The 22,434-nt window shown below is 42.6% G+C and overlaps 1 protein-coding gene across 7 annotated transcripts in view; it reads left to right on the top strand.

The window, feature by feature from the left end:
* Window positions 1-22,434, top strand: part of PHACTR4 (phosphatase and actin regulator 4) — a 133,830-nt gene that overhangs the window by 73,167 nt on the left and 38,229 nt on the right. For 2 of the 7 annotated variants that reach the window (XM_034959474.4, XM_034959463.3), the window contains 2 exons: window positions 19,335-19,508; window positions 20,473-20,553. In XM_034959474.4, coding sequence (XP_034815365.1) covers window positions 19,335-19,508; window positions 20,473-20,553 — 255 coding nt within the window. Of the gene's footprint in view, window positions 1-18,110; window positions 18,139-18,582; window positions 18,725-19,334; window positions 19,509-20,472; window positions 20,554-22,434 lie in introns of all 7 variants that reach the window. The other 5 variants (XM_055096022.2, XM_034959466.4, XM_034959483.4 and 2 more) reach the window with 5 other exon arrangements.

The following is a 22,434-nucleotide window of genomic DNA, read 5'->3' as shown; positions in this document are numbered from 1 at the left end:
CCCTTCTGATGACATTTTGCTTCTTTGTTTCCAGAATTAAACACTCTCCTATATTTGATAAATAACTCACTTTTGGACCGTAAATTCTCCTGTGGTTTCTACGCCAAACATTAGTTGTTTGTTAGCAAGTATAGTAAGGACTCAATGCTAGGCATTTATCTATGAGATGGAAATGAAAGGGCTTTGACAAACAATAAATTGTAAAGCAAGTAAAATTTAGTGGTGAGTGGTGGTATTTAAGAAGAATGTCCATCTAAGATCTATATACTGTATTAAAAACTTCATCTGAGGCCGGGCGCGGTGGCTCACGCCTGTAATCCCAGCACTTTGGGAGGCCGAGGCAGGCGGATCATGAGGTCAGGCGATCGAGACCATTCTGGCTAACACGGTGAAACCCCGTCTCTACTAAAAATACAAAAAAATCAGCTGGGCGTGGTGGCGGGCGCCTGTAGCCCCAGCTACTCGGGAGGCTGAGGCAGGAGAATGGCGTGAACCCGGGAGGCAGAGCTTGCAGTGAGCCGAGATCGTGCCACTGCACTCCAGCCTGGGCGACAGAGCGAACTCCGTCTCAAAAAGAAAAAGAAAAAAAAAAAAGTTCATCTGAGTAACGTTTGGTATTTGTATGCTTCTGAAAAAAAGTAAGAATCAAATTCATCAATTCTTTTTTTTTTTTTTTTTTGAGACGGAGTCTTACTCTGTCGCCTAGGCTGGAGTGCAGTGGCTTGATCTCGGCTCACTGAAAGCTCCGCCTCCCGGGTTCACGCCATTCTCCTGCCTCAGCCTCCCGAGTAGCTGAAATTCATCAATTCTATTCCTGCCAGTAGCCCTAATAAAAGACATTTGAGGAAGAAATAGAAATCAGGAGCTTAACTAAGGTTTTTATGTTTCCTCTGGATTTAATTTTGGGGTTTTATTTCCTATTACCTAGATAATAAGTAGTTGACTATCAGCAGTTTTCATGGACTGACTCCATTATTATGCTATTTATAATTCAGGATGTATTCTGTCTGAGCAGATCAGGACCAGGTTATGAAGGCTTAACTGAAAACCTTGAGGACTATACCAATTCCAATAAAGGTTTTCACCAAACAACAGTTTCTTAATTTAATTTTCAAAGCCTTTATGTGGGTAGCTGTTTGGAAAGTCTTACCATATTATTTGGAATGATAAATATACGAAGTAAATTAAAACCTAAATTATCTGTTTACTATTCTAGGCCTATAATACAGCACTTAGTTTTGAGCTTTGAAATTAATAGTACTAGGTTTAGCAAGTCAACTGATGCAAAACACATGAATGAATATATTGAATTGATTTATTATTACTTTCAGGCACTGTGAATAACATAGAGGCCCCTATGTAGATATTATTCATGTCTATGCCCTCAAGAAGTTTGTCTTCTAGTTGAGAATTTAAAATATGAAAAAAGTATCCAAAATATTTGTAAAATTTTTTTAAAGATTAAGGCATACTGCTTTTTTTTAAATTAAATTAAATTTTTTTTTTTTTACTTAAAAAATTTTTTTGTATGTGAAAACGGGGTCTCACTGTGGTGACCAGGCTGGTCTCGAACTCTAGCCTCAATTGATCCTCCCACCTCGGGCTCCCAAAGTGCTAGGATTACAGGTGTGAGCCACCAGTCCTGCAGTTAAAAAAAGGACCCACTGCTTTTTTTAAGTTAATTGATTCCCTTGACTTGTAATGGAAGGCCAGCGCTATTAACCAAAGAGTCTGCTTTCAAATAAATAACCTTTGCATGAGGACTCATATGCAAATTTATGAGATGTTATAACCATATCCAACCAGAGTTTCTACTGTAGGATCTTTCTAACAACTGGTGAACTGAGTATTTGAATGTGCATTAGGAATCTATGCTGTGGTATCCATTCAAGGAAATAAGTTCTCATCAGTTCATTGAAAAAAATTAAATAAAATACGTTCATAGGAGAAGCATGTAGATTTATCTAGATAAAACATTGCAATCAGGGCAGAGTGCATTGGTTCGTGCCTATAATCCCAGCACTTTGGGAGGCTGACGCAGGAGGATCACTTGAGTCCAGGAATTTGGGATCAGCCTGGGCAACATAGGGCAACACCGTTTCTACAAAAATAAAAATTTAGCCACTGTGGTGGTACTCATCTGTAGTCCCAGCTACTTGGGAAGCTTAGGTGGGAGGATCACTTGAGCCTGGTAGGTTGAGGCTGCAGTGACTCATGATTGTACCTCTGCACTCCAGCCTGGGTGTCAGAGGGAGACACTGTCTCAAGAAAAAGAAACACAAACTTTCAAATCCTACTTTGTAGTTCTTAATGAACATAAAAACTGTTTTTTTGCTCACCAAAATTCTTTACTATGTGTCATATTAAAACAACTAGCTAATTATCACATATCCTTAAATTAGGCACAAGACCGAAGAATTTTTTCAATTTATTTTTTATTTTTAAAATGTATTTTTTTGGCTGGGCGCAGTGTCTCATGCCTGTAATCCCAGCACTTTGGGAGGCCAAGGCGGGTGAATCACAAGGTCAAGAGATGAGACAACCCTGGCCAACATGGTGAAACCCTGTCTCTACTAAAAATACAAAAATTAGCTGAGCATGGTGGCACATGCCTGTAGTCCCAGCTACTCAGGAGGCTGAGACAGGAGAATCGCTTGAAACAAGGAGGCGGAGGATGCAGTGAGCCGAGATCGTGCCACTGCACTCCAGCCTGGCGACAGAGCGAGACTCTGTCTCAAAAAAAAAAAAAAAAAAGTTTTTATTTGTTTGTTTGTTTGTGTATTTATTTACTTTTTTTTGAGATGAAGTCTCACTCTGTCACCCAGGTTGGAGTGCAGTGGCGTGATTTCGACTCACTGCAACTTCTGCTTTCCAGGTTCAAGTGATTCTCCTGTCTCATCCTCCCGAGTAGCTGGGACTACAGGTGCCCACCGCTAAGCCTGGCTAATTTTTGTATTTTTGTAGAGATGGGGTTTCGCCATGTTGGCCAGGTTGCTTTCAAACTCCTGACCTCAAGTGATCCGCCTGCCTTGGCTTCCCAAAGTGCTGGGATTACAAGTGTGAGCCACTGTGCCTGGCAAAATTTTTTTTTAATTGAAAATAATTGTACCTGTTCATGAGCTACATAGTGGATATTTCCATATGTATGATGTGATTAGATTAGGGTAATTAGCATATTCATCATCTCCAACATGTATTTATTTATATTGGGAAGGTTGAAATCCTCCTCAGCTATTTGAAACTACATATTATTGTTAACTATAGTCATTCTGCAGTGGCATAGAACACTAGAACTTTTTCCTCTTATCTAGCTGTAATTTTGTATTCTTTAACAAATCTTTCCCTACCCATCCCTTCCCATTATCTCTCCCAGCCTCTAGTAGCCTCTGTTGTACTTTTTACTCCTATGAGATCAACTTTTTTTAGCTTCTATGTATGAGTGAGAACATGTGGTGTTAAACTTCCTGTTCCTAGCTTATTTAACTTAAAATAATGTCCTTAGTTCCATCCATGTTGCTGAGAATGACAGGATTTCATTGTCTTTCTTTTTCTTTCTTTCTTTTTCTTTCTTTCTTTCTTTCTTTCTTTCTTTCTTTCTCTCTCTCTCTCTTCTTTCTTTCTTTCTTTCGTTCGTTCGTCTCAACTCTGTCACCCAGGCTGGAGTGCAGTGGCGCGATCTCGGCTCACTGCAACCTCCACCTCCCAGGTTCAAGCAATTCTCCTGCCTCAGCCTCCCGAGTAGCTGGGACTACGGGTGCACACCGTCACACCCACCTAATTCTTTCTTTTTTTTCTTGAGACAGAATCCCACTCTGTCACCCAGGCTGGAGTACAGTGACACAATCACAGCTCACTGCAGCTTCAGCCTCCTAGATTCAAGCGATCCTCCCCCCTCAGCCTCCTAAGTAGCTGGGACTACAGGCACATGCCACCACACCTGGCTAGTTTTTTTTATTTTTTGAAGAAACCAGGTCTCACTCTGTTTCCCTGGCTGGTCTCAAACTCCTGGACCTGGACTCAAGTGATCTTCCTGCCTCAGCCTCCCAAAGTGCTGGGATTACAGTTGTGAGCTAGTACACCTGGCTCATTCTTTTTTATGGCTAAATAGTATTCCATTTTGTATTTATACCACATTTTCTTTATCCATTCATCTGTTGAACACCTAGGTTGATTCCATATCTTGGCTGTTGTTGAGTAGTACTACAGTAAACATGGAAGTGCAGATATCTCTTCAGTATAATGATTTCCTTTCCTTTGGATATATTCCCAGTAATGATATTGCTGGATCATATGGTAGCACTATTTGTAGTTTTTTTTTTTGAGGACCCTCCATACTGTTCCCCATAGTGGCTATACTAGTTTATATTCCCACCGACAGTGTATAGTGTTCCCTTTACTCTGTACCCTCACCAGCACTGGCTACTTTTTGTCTTTTTGATAATAGCCTCCTAACTGGGGTGAGATGATACCTCATTGTGGTTTTGATTTGCATTCACCTGATGATTTGTTATGTTGAGCATTTAAAAAAATATATTTGGCTTTTTTTTTTTTTTTTTTTTTTTTTGAGACAGAGTCTTGCTCTGTCGCCAGGCTGGAATGCAGTGGCGTGAGCAGTCTTGGCTCACTGCAACCTCCGATTCCCTGGTTAAGGCTATTCTCCTGCCCCAGCCTCCCGAGTAGCTGGGATTACAGGCACGTGCCACCATGCCCAGCTAATTTTTGTATTTTTAATACAGACGGGGTTTCACCATGTTGGCCAGGATGGTCTTGATCTCCTGACCTTGTGATCCGTCCACTTCAGCCTCCCAAAGTACTGGGACTACAGGCATAAGCCACAGCCCTTGGCCTATTTGGGCATTTTTATGTCTTCTTTTGAGAAATGTCTCTTCAGATCATTTGGTCTTTCCCATTTTTATATTATTTATTTTTTTTTATTTTTTTTATTATTATTTTTTGAGACAGAGTCTTGCTGTGTTGGCCAGGCTGGAGTGCAGTGGCGCGATCTTGACTCACTGCAAGCTCCGCCTCCCGGGTTCACGCCATTCTCCTGCCTCAGCCTCCCAAGTAGCTGGGACTACAGGCGCCTGCCACCGCGCCCAGCTAATTTTTTTTTTTTTTGTATTTTTAGTAGAGACGGGGTTTCACCGTGTTAGCCAGGATGGTCTCGATCTCCTGACCTCGTGATCCACTTGCCTCCACATCCCAAAGTGCTGGGATTACAGGTGTGAGCCACTGCACCCAGCCTCCCATTTTTATATTATTTAACTATTTATTTATTTATTTTATTTTTTTGAGGCAGAGTCTTTCTCTGTTGCCCAGGCGGAGTGCAGTGGCACGATTTCAGCTCACTGAAACCTCCACCTCCCGGGTTCAAGCAATTCTCTGCCTCAGCCTCCTGAGTAGCTGGGATTACAGGCGCCTGCCAGCATGCCTGACTAATTTTTGTATTTTAGGTAGAGACGGGGTTTCACCATCTTGGCCAGGCTGGTCCTGAACTCCTGACCTCATGATCCACCTGCCTCGGCCCCCCAAAGTGCTGGGATTACAGGCGTGAGCCACCTCACCTGGCCATATTTAATTATTCTTTTTTAAGACAGAGTCTCGCTGTGTTGCCCAGGCTGGTCTTGAACTCCTGGGCTCACGCGATCCTCCCACTTTGGCCTCCCAAAGTGCTAGGATTACAAACATAAGTCACTGCACCCAGCCCTTCCTAATTCTAATTAGAAGGGCCAAAGATTTTTAATAAATTCTTTCCAACCATTTGGCTTGGAACTTTCCTTCTCTGTCTTTCCATTTTACCTCTCTTTTTTTTTTCCTTTTTGCCCCTTCATTTACCCTAATTCACTAATTAACTTTTCCCCCCACTTTTCTTTTGCATAATAATATATTGCTATAAAAGATACTGTATGTTCTCTTTCCTACATTCCTTTTCCATAACCATTTGATTTATTTTCTCTGAAACTTGGAGTTATGGGGTTCTCACCCTTATGATACTGGAAGCAGTTTTGGGGAACGTGATTTGGAAATATATCATCCCCCATCTCTACAAAAAAAATGTAACAATTAGCCAGGCGTGGTGGTGCACACCTGCAGTCCCAGCTGTTCAGGAGGCTGAGATGGGAGGATCACTTGAGCCCAGGAGGTTGAGGCTGCAGTGAGCCATGATCATGTCACTGCACTGCAGCCTGGCCAACAGAGCGAGACTGTGTTTGAAAAACAAAAAAGAAAGGAAAAGAAATATATTATCACTTAGAGGCAAAATCCTAAGAAGATTGCAGGATGAATAAAATTTAGCATAGCTACATAACAACAATAAAACAGGAGTAAATAATAGATAGGTTAATTTAAAATAAAGTACTTCATGAGATTTTGGAGAAAAAGGCTTAGTAGTATTTGGTTATCAGAATTATAAAGACATTTCTCATACCTGTCTGCTGTTTATCTAACAGTAAATGCTTTCTTTTAAAAAAGAAGAAACAGGCATACTTTCCTCATGTAATCCAGTGTTCAGGAGGAGGTGGCAATATAGGGGTCTGTCATAAACTCCTTAAAAGATTCTCTGTTATTATCAAATTTGGACTACCAACCAAAACTTATTGATCCCTCTCTCTGCTCCAGTGGATTTTCTAAATAGGCTATTAATAAGGTTTGGATCTAGGTCCCCAACCAGATCTCCTGTTAAATTGTAATCCCCAATGTTGGAAGTGGGACCTGGTGGGAGGTGATTGGGGTGGATTTCTCACGAATGGTTTAACACCATCCACTTAGTACTGTCCTCAAGATAGTAAGTTCTCATGAGATGTGGTCATTTAAAAGTGTGTGGAGGCTGGGTGCAGTGGCTCATGCCTGTAATCCCAGCACTTTGGGAGGCCGAGGCAGGTGGATCATGAGGTCGGGAGTTCGAGACCAGCCTGGCCAACATGGTGAAACCCTGTCTCTACTAAAACTACAAATATTAGCCGGGCATGGTGGCATGTGCCTGTAGTCCCAGCTACTCGGGAGGCTGAGGCAGGAGAATCCCTTGAACCCTGGAGGCGGAGGTTGTCATGAGCCAAGATTGCGCCACTGTACTCCAGCCTGGGCAACAGAGTGAGGCTCCATCTCAAAAAAAAAGAAAAGTGTGTGGCACCTGCCCCCTTGCTTTCTTGCTCCTGTTCTGGGCCATGTGACGTGTCTACTCCCCCTTCATCTACCACCATGATTGTAAGTTCCTGCAGCTTCCCCTGAAGCCAGGCAGATACTAGCATCATTCTTCCTATACAGACTGCAGAAACATGAGCCAATTAAGCCTCTTTTCTTTATAAATTACCCAGTCTCAGGTATTTCTTTTTATTTATTTATTTATTTATTTAGATAGAGTCACTTTGTTGCCCAGGCTGGAGTCCAGTGGTGCGATCTCAGCTCACTGCAACCTCTACCTCCTGGGTTCAAAGTAATTCTCCTGCCTTGGCCTCCTGAGTAGCTGGGACTACAGGCGCGTGCCACCAAGCCTGGCTACTTTTTGTATTTTTGGTAGAGACGGGGTTTCGCCATATTGGCCAGGCTGGTCTTGAACTCCTGACCTCAGGTGATCCTCCTGCCTTGGCCTCCCAAAGTGCTGGGATTACAGGTGTGAGCCACTGTACCTGGCCTCAGGTAATTCTTTATAGCAATGCAAGAATGGACTAATAGACCTATTATCACAACCTGCATATGTATTTCCTCTTTCTTTTTTCTTTTTTTTTTTTTTTTTTGAGACAGTCTTACTCTGTTGCCCAGGCTGGAGTGCAGTGGCACGATCTTGGCTTACTACAACCTCTGCCTCCTGGATTCAGGTGATTCTCCTGCCTCAGCCTCCCAAGTAGCTGGCATTACAGGTGCCCATCACCATGCCTGGCTATGTGTTTCGTCTTTCTACTTGCAAGTAAACTTTGGAAAGTTTGAAGTTTTTTTTCCATGAGTGAATAGCTTATATTCTGGCCCTTCACTATAAAAACATACCCTTAACCTGGAATTTTTTGTCAGAACAGTGTGCACATTAAGTTGCCAGTGGTAAAGCAACTTCACTTCTTGATACAATCATAGGCAGAAAACTATATTTTTCCAGAGGTAGAATCTCAGACATAACTGTACCTGCAAGTTCAGAGAGAGACCTTCCACCTGACTATCTTCTCCTGACTGCTTTACCGAGTTCTTTCTGATTCCCAAGGGTCAGATCTATGCAATATTTCCACAGGAAGTTGTGGGCCTTCTCTATACAAAGCCTGCTTTGTTCATTAGTGGCAGGTTTATTTTCTGTAATTTTGCCGAAGTTTTCTGAAACAGTTGTTTAAAGCCAATAATAATCCTCTTTTAGAAGGCAAAAATGAATAAGTACAGTAGTGTAAATACCATAAATGAATGTTCTACATTTACAATGTTCTGATACTGTGAAAAGGCTGTTTATAGCAAATCTGTTTCCAGCTAGGTGGGCTTAAAAACAGACTAAACCATTATATTATGAAGATATTTGGTACTTCTTCACAGTGAAGTATGTATACCTTGTTGAATAAAATCATACGTTAAAATTTTGGACAAATAGGCTGGGCACGTAATCCTGTAATCCTAGCACTTTGGGAGGTCGAAGCAGACGGATCACTGTTGGCCAGGCTGGCTGGAACTCCTGACCTCAGGTGATCACACCATTGCACTCCAGCCTGGGTGACAGAGCAAGACTTTGTTTCAAAAAAAAAGGAAAGGAAAGGGGAAAGGAAAGAGGAAAGGAAAGGGGAAAGGAAAGAGGAAAGGAAAAAGGAAAGGAAAGGAAACCTGATAAGGTGTCCGGGCGCTGTGTCTTATGCCTGTAATTCCAGCACTGTGGGAGGCCGAGGAGGCCGGATCATGAGGTCAGGAGATCGAGACCATCCTGGCTAGCACAGTGAAACCCCATCTCTACTTAAAAAAAAAAAAATTAGCTGGGCGTGGTGGTGGGCGCCTGTAGTCCCAGCTACTCGGGAGGCTGAAGCAGGAGAATGGCGTGAACCCGGGAGGCGGAGCTTGCAGTGAGCCGAGATCGCGCCACCGCACTCCAGCCTGGGCGACAGAGCGAGACTCCGTCTCAAAAAAAAAAAAAAAAAAAAACAAAAAACCTGATAAGGTGTAAAACATACAGAGAGTTCATACAGATCCAATAACTTTGTTACTTATTACCAAGTCAAGTAAATCGGGGGGCGGGGGTGGGGGGACAAGGCATGGTAGCTCACACACTTTGAGAGGCAGAGGCAGGTGGATTGCTTGAAGCCAGGAGTTTGAGACCAGCCTGGGCAACATAGCGAAACCTGATCTCTACTAAAAAAATTAGCCAGATAAGGTGGTCTGCACCTGTAGTTCTAACTTCTCAGAGGCTGAGGCAGGAAGATTGCTGGAGCCCAGGAGTCCAAGTTTGCAGTCAGTTATGATCATGCCATTGTATTCCAGGCTGGGTGAAAGAGTGAGACACTGTCTCAAAACAAAACAACAACAACAAAAACTGGCTGTGCCAGGTGCAGTGGTGCACCCCTAGAGCCCCAGTGACTTGAGAGGCTGAAGCAGCAGGATTGCTTGAGACCAGGAGTTTGAGGCTGCAGTGTGCCATGATCGCGCCCGTTAATAGCCACTGTACTCTAGCCTGGGTAACATACCCCATATCCAAAAAATAAAAATATATATGTATAATAAAATAAATACTTGGTTGTAAATCTAATTCTAAAATTAACATTATCTTTGACCTAGGGCATATTGTTTAATCCTGTTTTATCTCATATCTCCATCAAGTTATGCAGGTATAATATGTATCTATAGCAAATAGTTAATGAATACTTTATCCGAAGATGAAAGGTGCTAAGTGGTTTTTACAAATATCATACATTTATTTAAAAATCACAGCCAGTGGCCCAGTGCTGTGGCTCACACCTGTAATCCCAGCAATTTGGGAGGCCGAAATGGGTGGATCACCTGAGGTCAGGAGTTTGAGACCAGCCTGGCCAACATGGTGAAAACCCGTCTCTACTAAAAATACAAAAGTTAGCCAGGCGTGGTGGTGGGCACCTGTAATCCCAGCTACTTGGGAGGCTGAGACAGGAGAATCCCTTGAACCCAGGAGGCAGGGGTTGCAGTGAGCTGAGATCGCGCCATTGCCCTCCAGCCAGGGCGACAGAGTGACACTCTGTATAAAAAAAAAAAAAATCACCCCTGAAATTCATATGAAACAACTACACTTGCACTTAAAAACGTCAATTAAATATTTACTAGGAAAAATATGGTGGTTGAAGAAACTACTAGAACTCTGCATAATTCATGATGTAAGAAACAAGCCTATGATATGTGAGGTGCTACAACTTGAATGAGGGAGTAAGTAGTTTAAATACCAGGCCTGGTTTCAGGGTACTACTCAAACAGGAAACTCCAAACTGTAATTTGATTAGTTATCTTCCACTCCCAGCCTCCACCCCCTCCAAAAAACACCAAGACTGTCAACTCTGTGACATGCTTTCCTAATGGCCTGTAGCTACATGACTCAAAGAAAAAGGTGTTTTCTTTGGAACACACAATTATAAAACTATACCCAGCATCCTACACCCTGATTTCTGGCAAACAAAGGAAAACTACCTTTTTTTTTTTTTTCACTCATAGAAAACAGAATGGGGCCATAGGCCATTTAAAATGCCATAACTAGTTTAAACAGAAACAATGGTATATCCAAATGTGACTGCATGCCTCTGTCAAATTGGAAATTAGAGGGAGCATTTTATAAAATCAGAGATGCTGAGAACAAAGATTTATGTGCAGAATTGGCATATGAACAGTTTCAGGCTCATCTTTCTTAGTCCTTTATTAGTATAAAACAAATTTGGGTGTACTTATATAATTTTTTAAAAAACAGTGATGATTTCTGGATACGTGAGTATATTTTTTGTTTTTGTTGTTTGTTTGTTTGTTTTGAGGCAGGTTCTCCCTCTGTCACCCAGGTTGTAGTACAGTGGTATGATCACAGCTCACTGCAGCCTCAACCACCTGAGCTTAAGCAGTTCCCTCACCTTAGCCTACCGAGTAGCTGGGACTGCAGGTGCATGCCACCACGCCCAGCCAATTGTTGTGTGTGTGTGTGGTTTTTGTTTTGTTTTGTTTTTGAGAGAGAGTCTTGCTCTGTGGCCCATGCTGGAGTGCAGTGGAGCGGTCTCAGCTCACTGCAGCCTCTGCCTCTCGGGTTCAAGAGATTTTCATGCCTCAGCCTCCCCAGTAGCTGGAACTACAGGCATGTACCAACACGCCCAGCTAATTTTTTTTTTTTTTTTTTTTGTATTTTTAGTAGAAACAGGGTTTCATGTTGGCCATTCTGGTCTCCAACTCCTGACCTCAAGTGACCCGCCCACCTCGGCCTCCCAAAATGCTGGGATTATAGGCATGAGCCACCGCACCCAGCCTAATTTTTGTATTTTTGTAGAGATGATGTCTCAGTATGTTGCCCAGGCTGGTCTTGAACTCCTGGGTTTAAGCAATCCACCCACCTGGCCTTCCAATGTGTTGGGATTACAGGCATGAGCCACTGCATCCAGCCTACTCTTTGTTCTGTAATGTATTCATCTGTCAGTTTCTCTTTGTTTCTATTGCAGTTTCTAAGCATTGCAATTGAATCCTCCTGTCAAACAGAAATTCATACTAAGAAGCTTGAAGCTTGAACTATTGTAGCAGGATTTTTTTTTTTTTAATTTTAGATACAGGGTATTGCTGTGTTGCCCAGGCTGGAGTGCAGTGGCTATTCACAGGTGCAGTGATACATATCACAATACAGCCTCAACTCCTAGACTCAAGCAATCCTCCTGCCTCAGCCTCCTAACTGGGACAACAGGTGCGCATCACTGTGCCCTGCCCAGTGTTATTGTAGCAGTTTTAGAGATAAATGGCTTAATTAGATCTAATCAGCCACTGCTATGAAGCACTTATGCATTAATTTTTTTTTTTGAGACAGGGTCTCACTTGTTGCCCAGGCTGGAGTGCAGTGGCACGATCACAGCTCACTACAGCCTCAACCTCCTCAGATCAAAGGATCCTCCTGCCCCAGCCTCCCAAGTAGCTAAGACTATAGGCAAGCACCACACTTGGCTGATTTTTTTTTTTTTTTTTGTAGAGGCAGGGTCTCCCTATGTTGCTCAGGCTGATCTTAAACTCCTGGGCTCAAGTGATCCCCACCACCTCGACCTCCCAGAGTGCTAGGATTAAAAGCATGAGCCACCATGCCTGGCAAATTTATGCATTCTTCAAAACTCTTTATTATACAGCTAAAACACTTTTACCTGGCATATTTAGATCTTCATTAAATTTGGTTTCTAGCTCCTTTAGCACAATATTTTACTTGTGGCAAACTAGGAGAATATACTTAAAAGAACTCTTAGAATCCAGATTACAGTTGACCTTTAAACAACACAGGTTTCACCTGTGTGGGTTCTTATGTGTGGATGTTTTTCAATAAATGTATTGACAAATTGTTTGGAGATTTACAACAATTTGAAAAAAAAAACTCACAAGCAGGCCAGATGTGGTGGCATTTGCCTGTAATCCCAGCATTTTGGGAATCTGAGGCAAGAGGATTACTTGAGGCCAGGAGTTCAAGGTCGACCTGGGTGACATAGTGAGACCCCATCTCTACAAAAAATTAAAAAATTAGCCAGGTGTGGTAGCACATGCCTGTTGTCCCAGCTACTCAGACAGCTGAGGTGGGAGGATCGCTTGATCCCCCCAGGAGTTGGAGGCTGCAGTGAGCTCTCATCTCACCACTGCACTCTAGCCTGGGCAAGAGTGAGATGCTGTCTCAAAAATTTTAAAAAGAGGCTGGGCACAATGGCTCATGCCTGTAATCCCAGCACTCTGGGAAGCCAAGGTGGGTAGATCACTTTAGATCTGGAGTTCAAGACCAGCCTGGCCAACATGTTGAAACCTCATCTCTACTAAAATTAGCTGGGCGTGGTGGTACACGCCTATAGTCCCAGCTACTCAGGAGGCTAAGGCAGAAGAATCACTTGAACCTGGGAGGCGGAGGTTGCAGTGAGCCAAGATCACACCACTGCACTCCAGCCTGGGAGACAGTGAGACTCCATCTCAAAAAATAAAAAATACAAACAAATAATAAAAATAAAAATAAGTCTGGGCACAGTGGTTCATGCCTGTAATCCCAGCACTTTGGAAGGCCAAGGTGGGTGGATCACTTGAGGTCAGGAGCTCAAGACCAGCCTAGCCAACATGGCAAAACCCTGTCTCTACTAAAAATACAAAAGTTAGCCGGGTGTGGTTGTGCGTACCTGTAATCCCGGCTACTTGGGAGGCTGAGGCAGGAGAATCGCTTGAACCCAGGAGGCAGAGGTTGTGGTGAGCCGAGATCACGCCATTGCACTCCAGCCTGGGCAACAAGAATGAAACTTTGTCTCAAAAAAATAAATAAATAAAAATAAAAATAAATTAACTGTAGCATATACTGTACTGCTGTAATTTCATAGCCACCTCCTATTACTATTGAAGTGAGCTCAAGTATTGCCAGTATCCACTTAAAATGCTGTATGATGCTAATTTTCTAGTGAGCAGTTCTTCATAGCTTAGTGCAATATCATAAATCTTGAATAACACCACAGGACTTACAGCACGTGCCACTAATGATACTGGAATTGCTCTTAAGAAGCAGAGAAGAGTCATGACATTATAAGAAAAAGTTGAAAACGAAAAAAAGAAAAAACACAAGGAAAAGTTGAATTGCCTGATGTGATGCGTACCATAGATTGAGGTCTGTAGCTGCAGTTGCCTGCCATTTTTATAAGTATATAGTACATAGGTGGTGGCTGGGCTGGGGAAATGGCGGCTTCACGAGAGAGTGGGACTTGGGCAGCAGAGGCAGCACAGTGGATGCATTTCTGACCTTCTACAGTGAGGTGAAACAAATAGAGAAGAGAGACTCGGTTCTAACATCCAAAAATCAGATTGAAAGACGGACCCGTCCTAGTTCCTCTTACTTCAATTTGAACCCATTTGAGGTTCTTCAGTTAGATCCTGAAGTTACAGATGAAGAAATTTAAAAAAGAGGTTTCAGCAGTTATCCACATTGGTGCGTCCTGACAAAAATCATGATGCTGACAGAGCACAAAAGGCTTTTGAAGCTGTGGACGAAGCATAAAAGTTGCTACTGGATCAGGACCAAAAGAAGAGGACCCTGGATGTAATTCAGGCAGGAAAAGAATACATGGAACACGGCCAGGCACGGTGGCACACGCCCATAATCTCAGCACTTTGGAAGGCCAAGGTGGGAGGATACCTTGAGCTCAGGGGTTTGAGACCAGCCTGGGCAAGATAGCAAGACCTTGTCTCTATTAAAAAAAAATTTTTTTTAATTAGCCAGGTGTAGTGGCACACGCTTTTAATCCCAGCTGCTCTGGAGACTGAGGCCAGAGGATTGATTGAACCCACAAAGATAAAAGAGTCCATTCAAAAGGAAGATATAATAACTCTAAATTTGTATATACCTCATAACAGCTTCAAAGTATATAAAGCAAAAATTAATAGAACTAAGAGAGAAATCACTTTGTCTTTTTTTTTTTTTTTTTTTTTTTTTTTTTGAGACGGAGTCTTGCTCTGTCGCCCAGGCTGGAGTACAGTGGCGTGATCTCGGCTCTCTGCAAGCTCTGCCTCCCGGGTTCACGCCATTCTCCTGCCTCAGCCTCCCTAGTAGCTGGGACTATAGGAGCCCGCCACTGCGCCCGGCTAATTTTTTGTATTTTTAGTAGAGATGGGGTTTCACCATGGTCTCGATCTCCTGACCTCGTGATCCGCCCACCTCGGCCTCCCAAAGTGCTGGGATTACAGGTGTGAGCCGCCGCGCCCGGCCATCACTTTCATAATTAGAGATGTTAACATACCTCTCTCAGTTACTGATAGAGCAAGCAGACAACAAATCAGAAGGGATCTTAATGATTTGTATATGATTAACCACCTTGACCTAATTGGCATATTTAGAACAGCATACCCAACAATTGCACAATACACTTTACAATTACACATAATTGGAGATAATGTATTATAAATTTGGAAAGAAACAACTGTAAGCTTCTGTTGTTTATTTGTAACTTGGACCATATTTGAGATATATAGGAAAAGCATTAAATATAAATGGCCTAAACACTCCAATTATCCTACCACGTTGGGAGACTGAGGTGGAAGGACCACTTGAACCCAGCAGTTTGAGACTAGCTCAGCTCACTGTAACCTCCACCTCCCGGGTTCAAGCCATTCTCCTGCCTCAGCCTCCCAAGTAGCTGGGATTATAGGTGCCTGCCACCATACTCAGCTAATTTTTTTTTTTTTTTTTTTTTGTATTTTTAATAGAGACAGGGTTTCCTCATGTTGGCCAGGCTGGTCTCAACCTCCTGCCCTCAAGTGATCCACCTGTCTCGGCCTCCCAAAGTGTTGGGATTACAGGCATGAGCCACCGCATCTGGCCTCATTTTTCTTTTTCTTTTTCTTTTTTTTTTGAGACGGAGTTTTGCTTTCACCCAGGCTGGAGTGCAGTGATGTGATCTTGGCTCACTGCAACCTCCGCCTCCCAAGTTCAAGATTCTCCTGCCTCAGCCTCCCGAGTAGCTGGGATTATAGGCATGTACCACCACACCCAGCTAATTTTTATATTTTTAGTAGAGACGAGGTTTCACCATGTTGGCTAGGCTGGTCTCAAACTCCTGATCTCAGGTGGTCTGCCTGCCTCGGCCTCCCAAAGTGCTGGGATTACAGGCATGAGTCACCATGCCTGGCCCCTAGTTCATTTTTCTTCAACAAAGAAGCAGCCTATAGCCAGAGAATGTCTGCCTCTGTCTCTTAACCTCCATGAGGTTTCCAGATAATAATCTGGTATTGGGTTTAACACACCTGACTGACCTTAGGACCCTAGGCTGACCTGGAGAGATTTTTTAAAACAGATTCTGAAAGTCCTACCTCCTGGAGATTCTGTATTTTGAAAAGGCAATTGGGCTGATTCCAAGTATTTGGACAGATTTCGGAGTCTGGAAATAATGTACTGTTTGTCCTGGAGAGTAGGAAAAAGAGGGGAAGGAAGGAGGGAGAATATGAGGATATGAATATGTATGTGTGAATTTGAGATAACTGAGTCAGGGCCAGGTGTGGCTCTACCCCAACACAGGAGGTAAGAGGAAAGAAGGACATCTGCCTCTAAAAGTTTTGTAAAAGTGAAAATCAAGCACATTTGCATGAGAAGCAAAGAAAATGTTGCTCTGTTTTTTGTATTCAGTGGCTTTATTTTTTTTTATACATATTTTGCTCATGTATCAACTATTTTTTTTTTTTGAGACAAGGTCCCTGTATTAAGCCATTCTTGCATTGCTATAAAGAGAACCCTGGGACTGGATAATTTATAAAGAAAAGAGCTTTATTTGACTCGTGGTTCTGTAGGCTGTACAGGAAACATAATGCTTGCAACCGCCCTGCTTCTGGGGAGGTCTCAGGAAACTTACAATCATGAATCATGACAGAAAACCAACCAGGAATAAGCATGTCACGTGACCAGAGCAGGAACAAGAGAGCAAAGAGGGAGACGCCACATACTTTTAAACGACCAGATCTCACAAGAACGAACTCACTATTGCTAAGGCAGCACCATATGGATGGTGCTAAACTATTCATGAGAAATCCACCCCCATGACCCAGTCACCTCCAACCAGGCCCCACTTCCAGTACTGAAGATTACAATTCAACCTGAGATTTGAGCGGGACACATATCTAAACTATATCAGTATGGCTCTGTCACCCAGGCTGGAGTGCAGTGGCACGATCACAGCTCATTGCAGCCTGGACCTGCTGAGCTCAAGCGATCTTCCCACCTCAGCCTCGCAAGTAGCTGGGACTAGGCACATGGCACCATGCCCAACTAATTTTTTTTTTTTTTTTAAGAGACAGGGTTTCTTCATGTTCCCCAGGCTGGTCTTTCTTTACCTAAAAAAGAAGAGAAGCCAGATGCCGTAGCCAGTGTCTGTAATCTGAGACATTCTCATAATTTCAACTATTTGCCTGTAATCTCAGCTACTCAGGAGGCTGAGGCAGAGGATTGCTTGAGTCCTGGAGTTGAAGGCTCAGTGAGCTGTGATTGTGCCACTGCACTCCATGCTGGGCAACAGAACGAAACCCTGTCTCTATAATAACTTGATAAATAGATAGAGAGACAGATAGATAGATAGATAGATAGATAATCAGATTCTAGTGTATTTCATGTAAAGTGTTAAAGTAATTGAGACCCAGAATGTCCTTGTATAAGTCATGCAACTAGGAAGAGTCACTGTCCTCTTGTCATTTCCATCTTTTGCACTTTAGTAATGAGGATGCTATTTTGCCTAAGTCTTCTGGGCATAGCAAACTAATGCATCAGTAGTCATCATTGCATTTACTGTGATAATTACGATTATATAAATCTAACCTTTATTGAAAAACTTCCCTAAACCTCCATCAATCAAATGAAAAAAAGATTGAATTTGGCAGTTGTTTCTTTTAAAAATTTAATGCTGTTGGTTGTATATTTTCTCTTTTGAAAATACCTAGTTTTAAAAGAGAGAGAGGCCAGGTGTGGTGGTACACACCTTTAATCCCAGTGCTTTTGGGAGGCCAAGCAGGGAGGATCTCTTGAGACCAGGCATTTGAGACCACCCTGAGCAATTTGATGAGACCCTATCTCTACAAAAGAAAATTGTTTTTGTAATTAGCCAGGAGTGATGGTACATGCTTATAGTCCTGGCTACTCAGGAGGCTGAGGCAGGAGGATCATTTGAGATCGGGAATTTGAGGCTGCAGTGAGCTGTGATTACACTACTGCACTTCATCCTGGGCAACAGAGTGAGACCCTGTTTCTAAAATAATAATAATAATAATAAATTTTTTTAAAAAAAGATTTTTTAGTGACTATTATGACCTTTTTACCCTCCTCCAAAAGTGTTACTTGCTTCAGATGTGAAATTGTTTACAGTCAACATGTTAGCTTATCATATGCTGTTCCTTGATGTATTTCTACAAAGTAGAGGCTCCACTTTAATTTCAGGATGGTTTTTCCACATGACTCTTTTTTTCTTCCTCTCTAGACTTCTCCAGAGAACCTTGGAACAGTAGGTGGAGTGCAAAGCTGCATTGTGTACCTTCCTGCTTTTTTTTGGTTGCCTTCCTGCTAGTTTTTTTTTTTTTTTTTTTCCTTTCTTTAAATTCTTGGCCCCGCCTTGGCTCTCCTTTCTCTGCCATTAAAGCTAACTAACTAAACCCTGCATGCGTGGTCATTATGAGGGGTTCATGGCCTTTTATTTCAATTCTGCACATGTATCATGTCAGTTATGTTTTATGTCAAATCCTTAATATTATGGGGGGGGGGGTGTGTGTGTGTGTGTTTGAGACAGGCTCTCACTCTGTTGCCCAGGCTGGAGTGCAGTGTCTTAATCACAGCCACCTGCAGCATTGACCTCCCAGGCTCAAGCCATCTTCCCAACTCAGCCTCCTGAGTAGTTGGGACTACAGGTGCACACCACCATGCCCAGCTAATTTTTGTTTTTGTATTCTTTGTAGAGACAGGGTTTCACCTTAATGCCCTGGTTGATCTCAAGCTCCTGAGCTTAAGCGATCTGCCTGCCTCAGCCTCCCACAGTGCTGGGATTACAGAAATGAGCCACTGTGCCCAGCCTATGATTGTCTCTAAGGCACTACTATGGTAAACAAATTGGAATCTCACCTCTACTTTCTGAAAACATTTCCCTCCAATTTAATGTACCCGCTTTCTAATGCTTCTGCCCCGCAACCCTGAGCACTTTCCAATACCTAGGGTCCTTTTGTGAAGGGAGAAAATAATTTGATGAGCAGATATAAGTAAGGTGCTAACAATGTGTTACCTCTCCCTGAACTATTTATATCCTGAAAAGGGCAGGGAAAGGGCGATGTTTAATAGAGAAAATGAGTCACTCACTAATGAGGCAGGAATTCCCTGCCTCAGTAAGGCAAGATCTCATGCATTTGGTAAGATATCCACATTTTGTATACATGTGCCTTTAAAAGATTTTGAGCCAGCTCTGATCATTTCACCAGATTTTGTCCTAAAATGATATCAGCTTGGTTTGGTTCCTTTTTCTCCTTAGTAGTTTATCTGTTAATGGATTTTGATGTTTGGTGTCCATGTGATGTCCAGGAGTCTCCCTGTCTGCATGATTGTTTATCGTTGCTCCGATCCTTTCCAACTACCACAGGAAGAGAGGGGAAGGGACATTTTAGAGATTATGCTGAAATAATACATTTGCTTCCTTCCCTCTCTTCTTTCCATGTAACAGAGGAAGCAGACCAGCCCACTACAGAGCCAGGCATGGTCATGGACAGTGTGGAAGCAGGAGACACAACACCTCCTACCAAAAGGAAGAGCAAGTTCTCAGGCTTTGGCAAGATCTTCAAGCCCTGGAAATGGAGGAAAAAAAAAAGTAGTGATAAATTTAAAGAGACTTCAGAAGGTGAGATATTAAGGGTTAAATGTGTGTTCTGAGTTAGAATTCTCTATGTTAGATGTATTTAATTTTTCCTTATCTTCCCAAGTTTCTGTAGTCCTCTATTTGAAGAGGGTGTTTAATCTTTTATTCTTTCCTTTTTCTTTTCTTTTTTTTTTTTTTTTTTTTTTTTTTTGGTGAGACAGGATCTCCCTCTGTTGCCCAGGCTAGAGTACAGTGGCGCAATCACAGCTCACTGCAGATTCAACCTCCTGGGCTCATGCAATCCTCCTGCCTCAGCCTCCCTAGTATCTGGAAGTACAAGCATGAGCTACTGTGCCCAGTTAATTTTTAAATTCTTTGTAGAGACGGGGTCTCCTTATGTTTCCCAGGCTAGTCTTGAACTCCTGGGCTCAAGCGATCCTCCCACCTCAGCCTCCCAAAGTGCTGGGATTACAAGCATGAGCCACTGTGGCTGGCCAGAGTTTAATCTTTTAGAATTAAACATCAAAATGGTCATTTACTAAACCTAATATTGTATACCCTCATTCCCAGGTTTGTATTTTGATGGGATATAAGTATCTATTGAGTGGTGAATGGAGTTCCTGAACTGTCGCAAATCTAAGATGCTTCTTTCCATCAGAACTTGGTGAAGAAAATGACTGAATGAGTTAATACATACATAAATAAAATGCTTATTTTCTACTCTGCCCATCCACACAAAGTTCATCCATAAATAACTTACTAATGAAATTTTCTCTTAAGTTACAATTATGTAAGGCTAGTTTTTTGGAAGTGATGCTTTCCTGACAGCACAGGTTATAAAAGAAATTTAAGAGTTTTAATTTGAAGTTAGTCTGCTAGTTATTTTCTTTCCTGAGAATATAAACTTACACTACTTTATTCTTTTACCTGTAGAATTAGAATGCTAAGTGTAAGGTTGACTTTCAACTGTCACATTTCTGAGTGCCATTTTCCAATTTAATGTTAGTTTTAGAACGGAAAATATCTATGCGAAAGCCAAGAGAAGAGCTGGTTAAAAGAGGGGTTCTGTTGGAAGACCCTGAGCAAGGTGAGTTTACAAATAAATAGCATATGCCTGTCTCTGTGCACTTGGTCTTTGATTGGGTCTGACGAGATATTTGAATTTTCTTTCTTTCTTTTGTATTGCTATTTTTGGGTTGGAGGGTGGCCTTTAAAAAAAAAAAAGTTCACCCTTCCTTCCTTGGGGCAAACATTCCTTTCCTCTGTGTACATCCTCAACTTTGTGCCAGCTACAATATTGCGTGTCTTTTTTTCCCCCCTTGAGACAGAGTCTTGCTCTGTTGCCCAGGCTGGAGTGCAATGGCGCAACCTTGGCTCACTGCAACCTCTGCCTCCTGGGTTCAAGCAATTCTTGTGCCTCAGCCTCCCAAGTAGCTGGGATTACAGGCACCTGTCACCACCCCCAGCTAACTTTTGACTTTTTAGTAGAGATGGGGTTTCACCATGTTGGTCAGGCTGGTCTTGAACTTCTAACCTCAGGTGATCCGCCCGCCTTGGCCTCCCAAAGTTCTGGGATTACAGGTGTGAGCCACTGTGCCTGGCTAATTTTTGCATTTTTAGTAGAGATGAGGTTTCACCAAGTTGGCCAGGCTGGTCTCGAACTCCTGACCTCAGGTGTTCTGCCCACCTCGGCCTCCCAAAGTGCTGGGATTACAGGCTTGAGCCACTGCGCCCAGCTCATTTTTTTTTTTAACACATTTGTCCCCATGCCCATGTCACTGCACCAGTCCACCAGTCATTGTTTGTTTAATAATGTCAAGACTTTCTTCAGTGTGTGACTCTATGAAGCAAGTTATTGTAAATGTGAAAGTATAGTACATTGGTTGCATCTCATTTCTCTTCATCTGAGTTATGTTGCATGAGGCAAAATCTGAAAGCCATATTATATACTGGCCAGGCATGGTGGCTCACGCCTGTAATCCCAGTATTTTAGGAGGCCGAGACGGGCAGAACACTTAAGGTCAGGAGTTTGAGACCAGCCTGGCCAAAATGGTGAAACTCCATCTCTACTAAAAATACAAAAAATTAGGAGGGCGTAGTAGCAGGCACCTGTAGTACCAGCTACTTGGGAGGCTGAGGCAGGAGAATCACTTGAACTCAGGAGGCAGAGGTTGCAGTGAGCTGAGATGGCACCACTGCACTCCAGCCTGGGCAACAGAGCAAGACTCCTTCTCAAAAAAATTTTAAAAATCATATCCTTTGAAGAATAGGGGAAAGGAACCAAATAGATGGAGTATTACTGTATGCTTTTTGGGCTTTAAACCATGCGAATATATTGCCTATTCAAAAAATTAAATTGTATGTATTGAAGATTTATTATCTCAACTGTATAAAAACTAACCAGAGACAACAAGCTTGAAGGAGCAATTTGAAATATTATTACAATTGGTTACCTCTGAAGTTGAGGTGGGAACATGGGTGGGCTTTTTTTTTGTTTTTTAATTGAGACAGGGTCTCCCTATGTTGCCCAGGCTAGTCTCAAACTCATGGACAGCACAAGCAGTCTTCCTGCCTCAGCCTCCCAAAGTGCTGGGATTACTGGCGTGAGCTGCTGTGCCCAGGCGCTATGCGATGTTTTCTTTCTTTCTTTTTTTTTTTTGTATGTGACTAGTTATGAGCATATATAACTTTTGTTTTATATAACTCTATTTGTTTTTTTACATTAGGACACAAAATCTTCTCAGTATTTAGGTAGTTACGTACTACTATAATGGTTTCACTGTAGCACCTCTTTGGCCCTTGCTTTGCTTTCTTTTTTGAGACAGAGTCTCACTCTCTCGCCCAGGCTGGAGTGCAGTGGTGTGATCTCGGCTCACTGCAACCTCCATCTGCTGGGTTCAAGCAATTTTCCAGCCTCAGCCTCCCGAGGAGCTGTGATTACAGGCATCCGCCACCACACCTGGCTAAT

Source organism: Pan paniscus, chromosome 1 (assembly GCF_029289425.2).
Source record: "Pan paniscus chromosome 1, NHGRI_mPanPan1-v2.0_pri, whole genome shotgun sequence".
Lineage (NCBI taxonomy): Eukaryota > Metazoa > Chordata > Mammalia > Primates > Hominidae > Pan > Pan paniscus.
The sequence above is the reverse complement of the archived record's forward strand: the minus strand, read 5'-3'. Positions and strand labels throughout refer to the sequence as shown.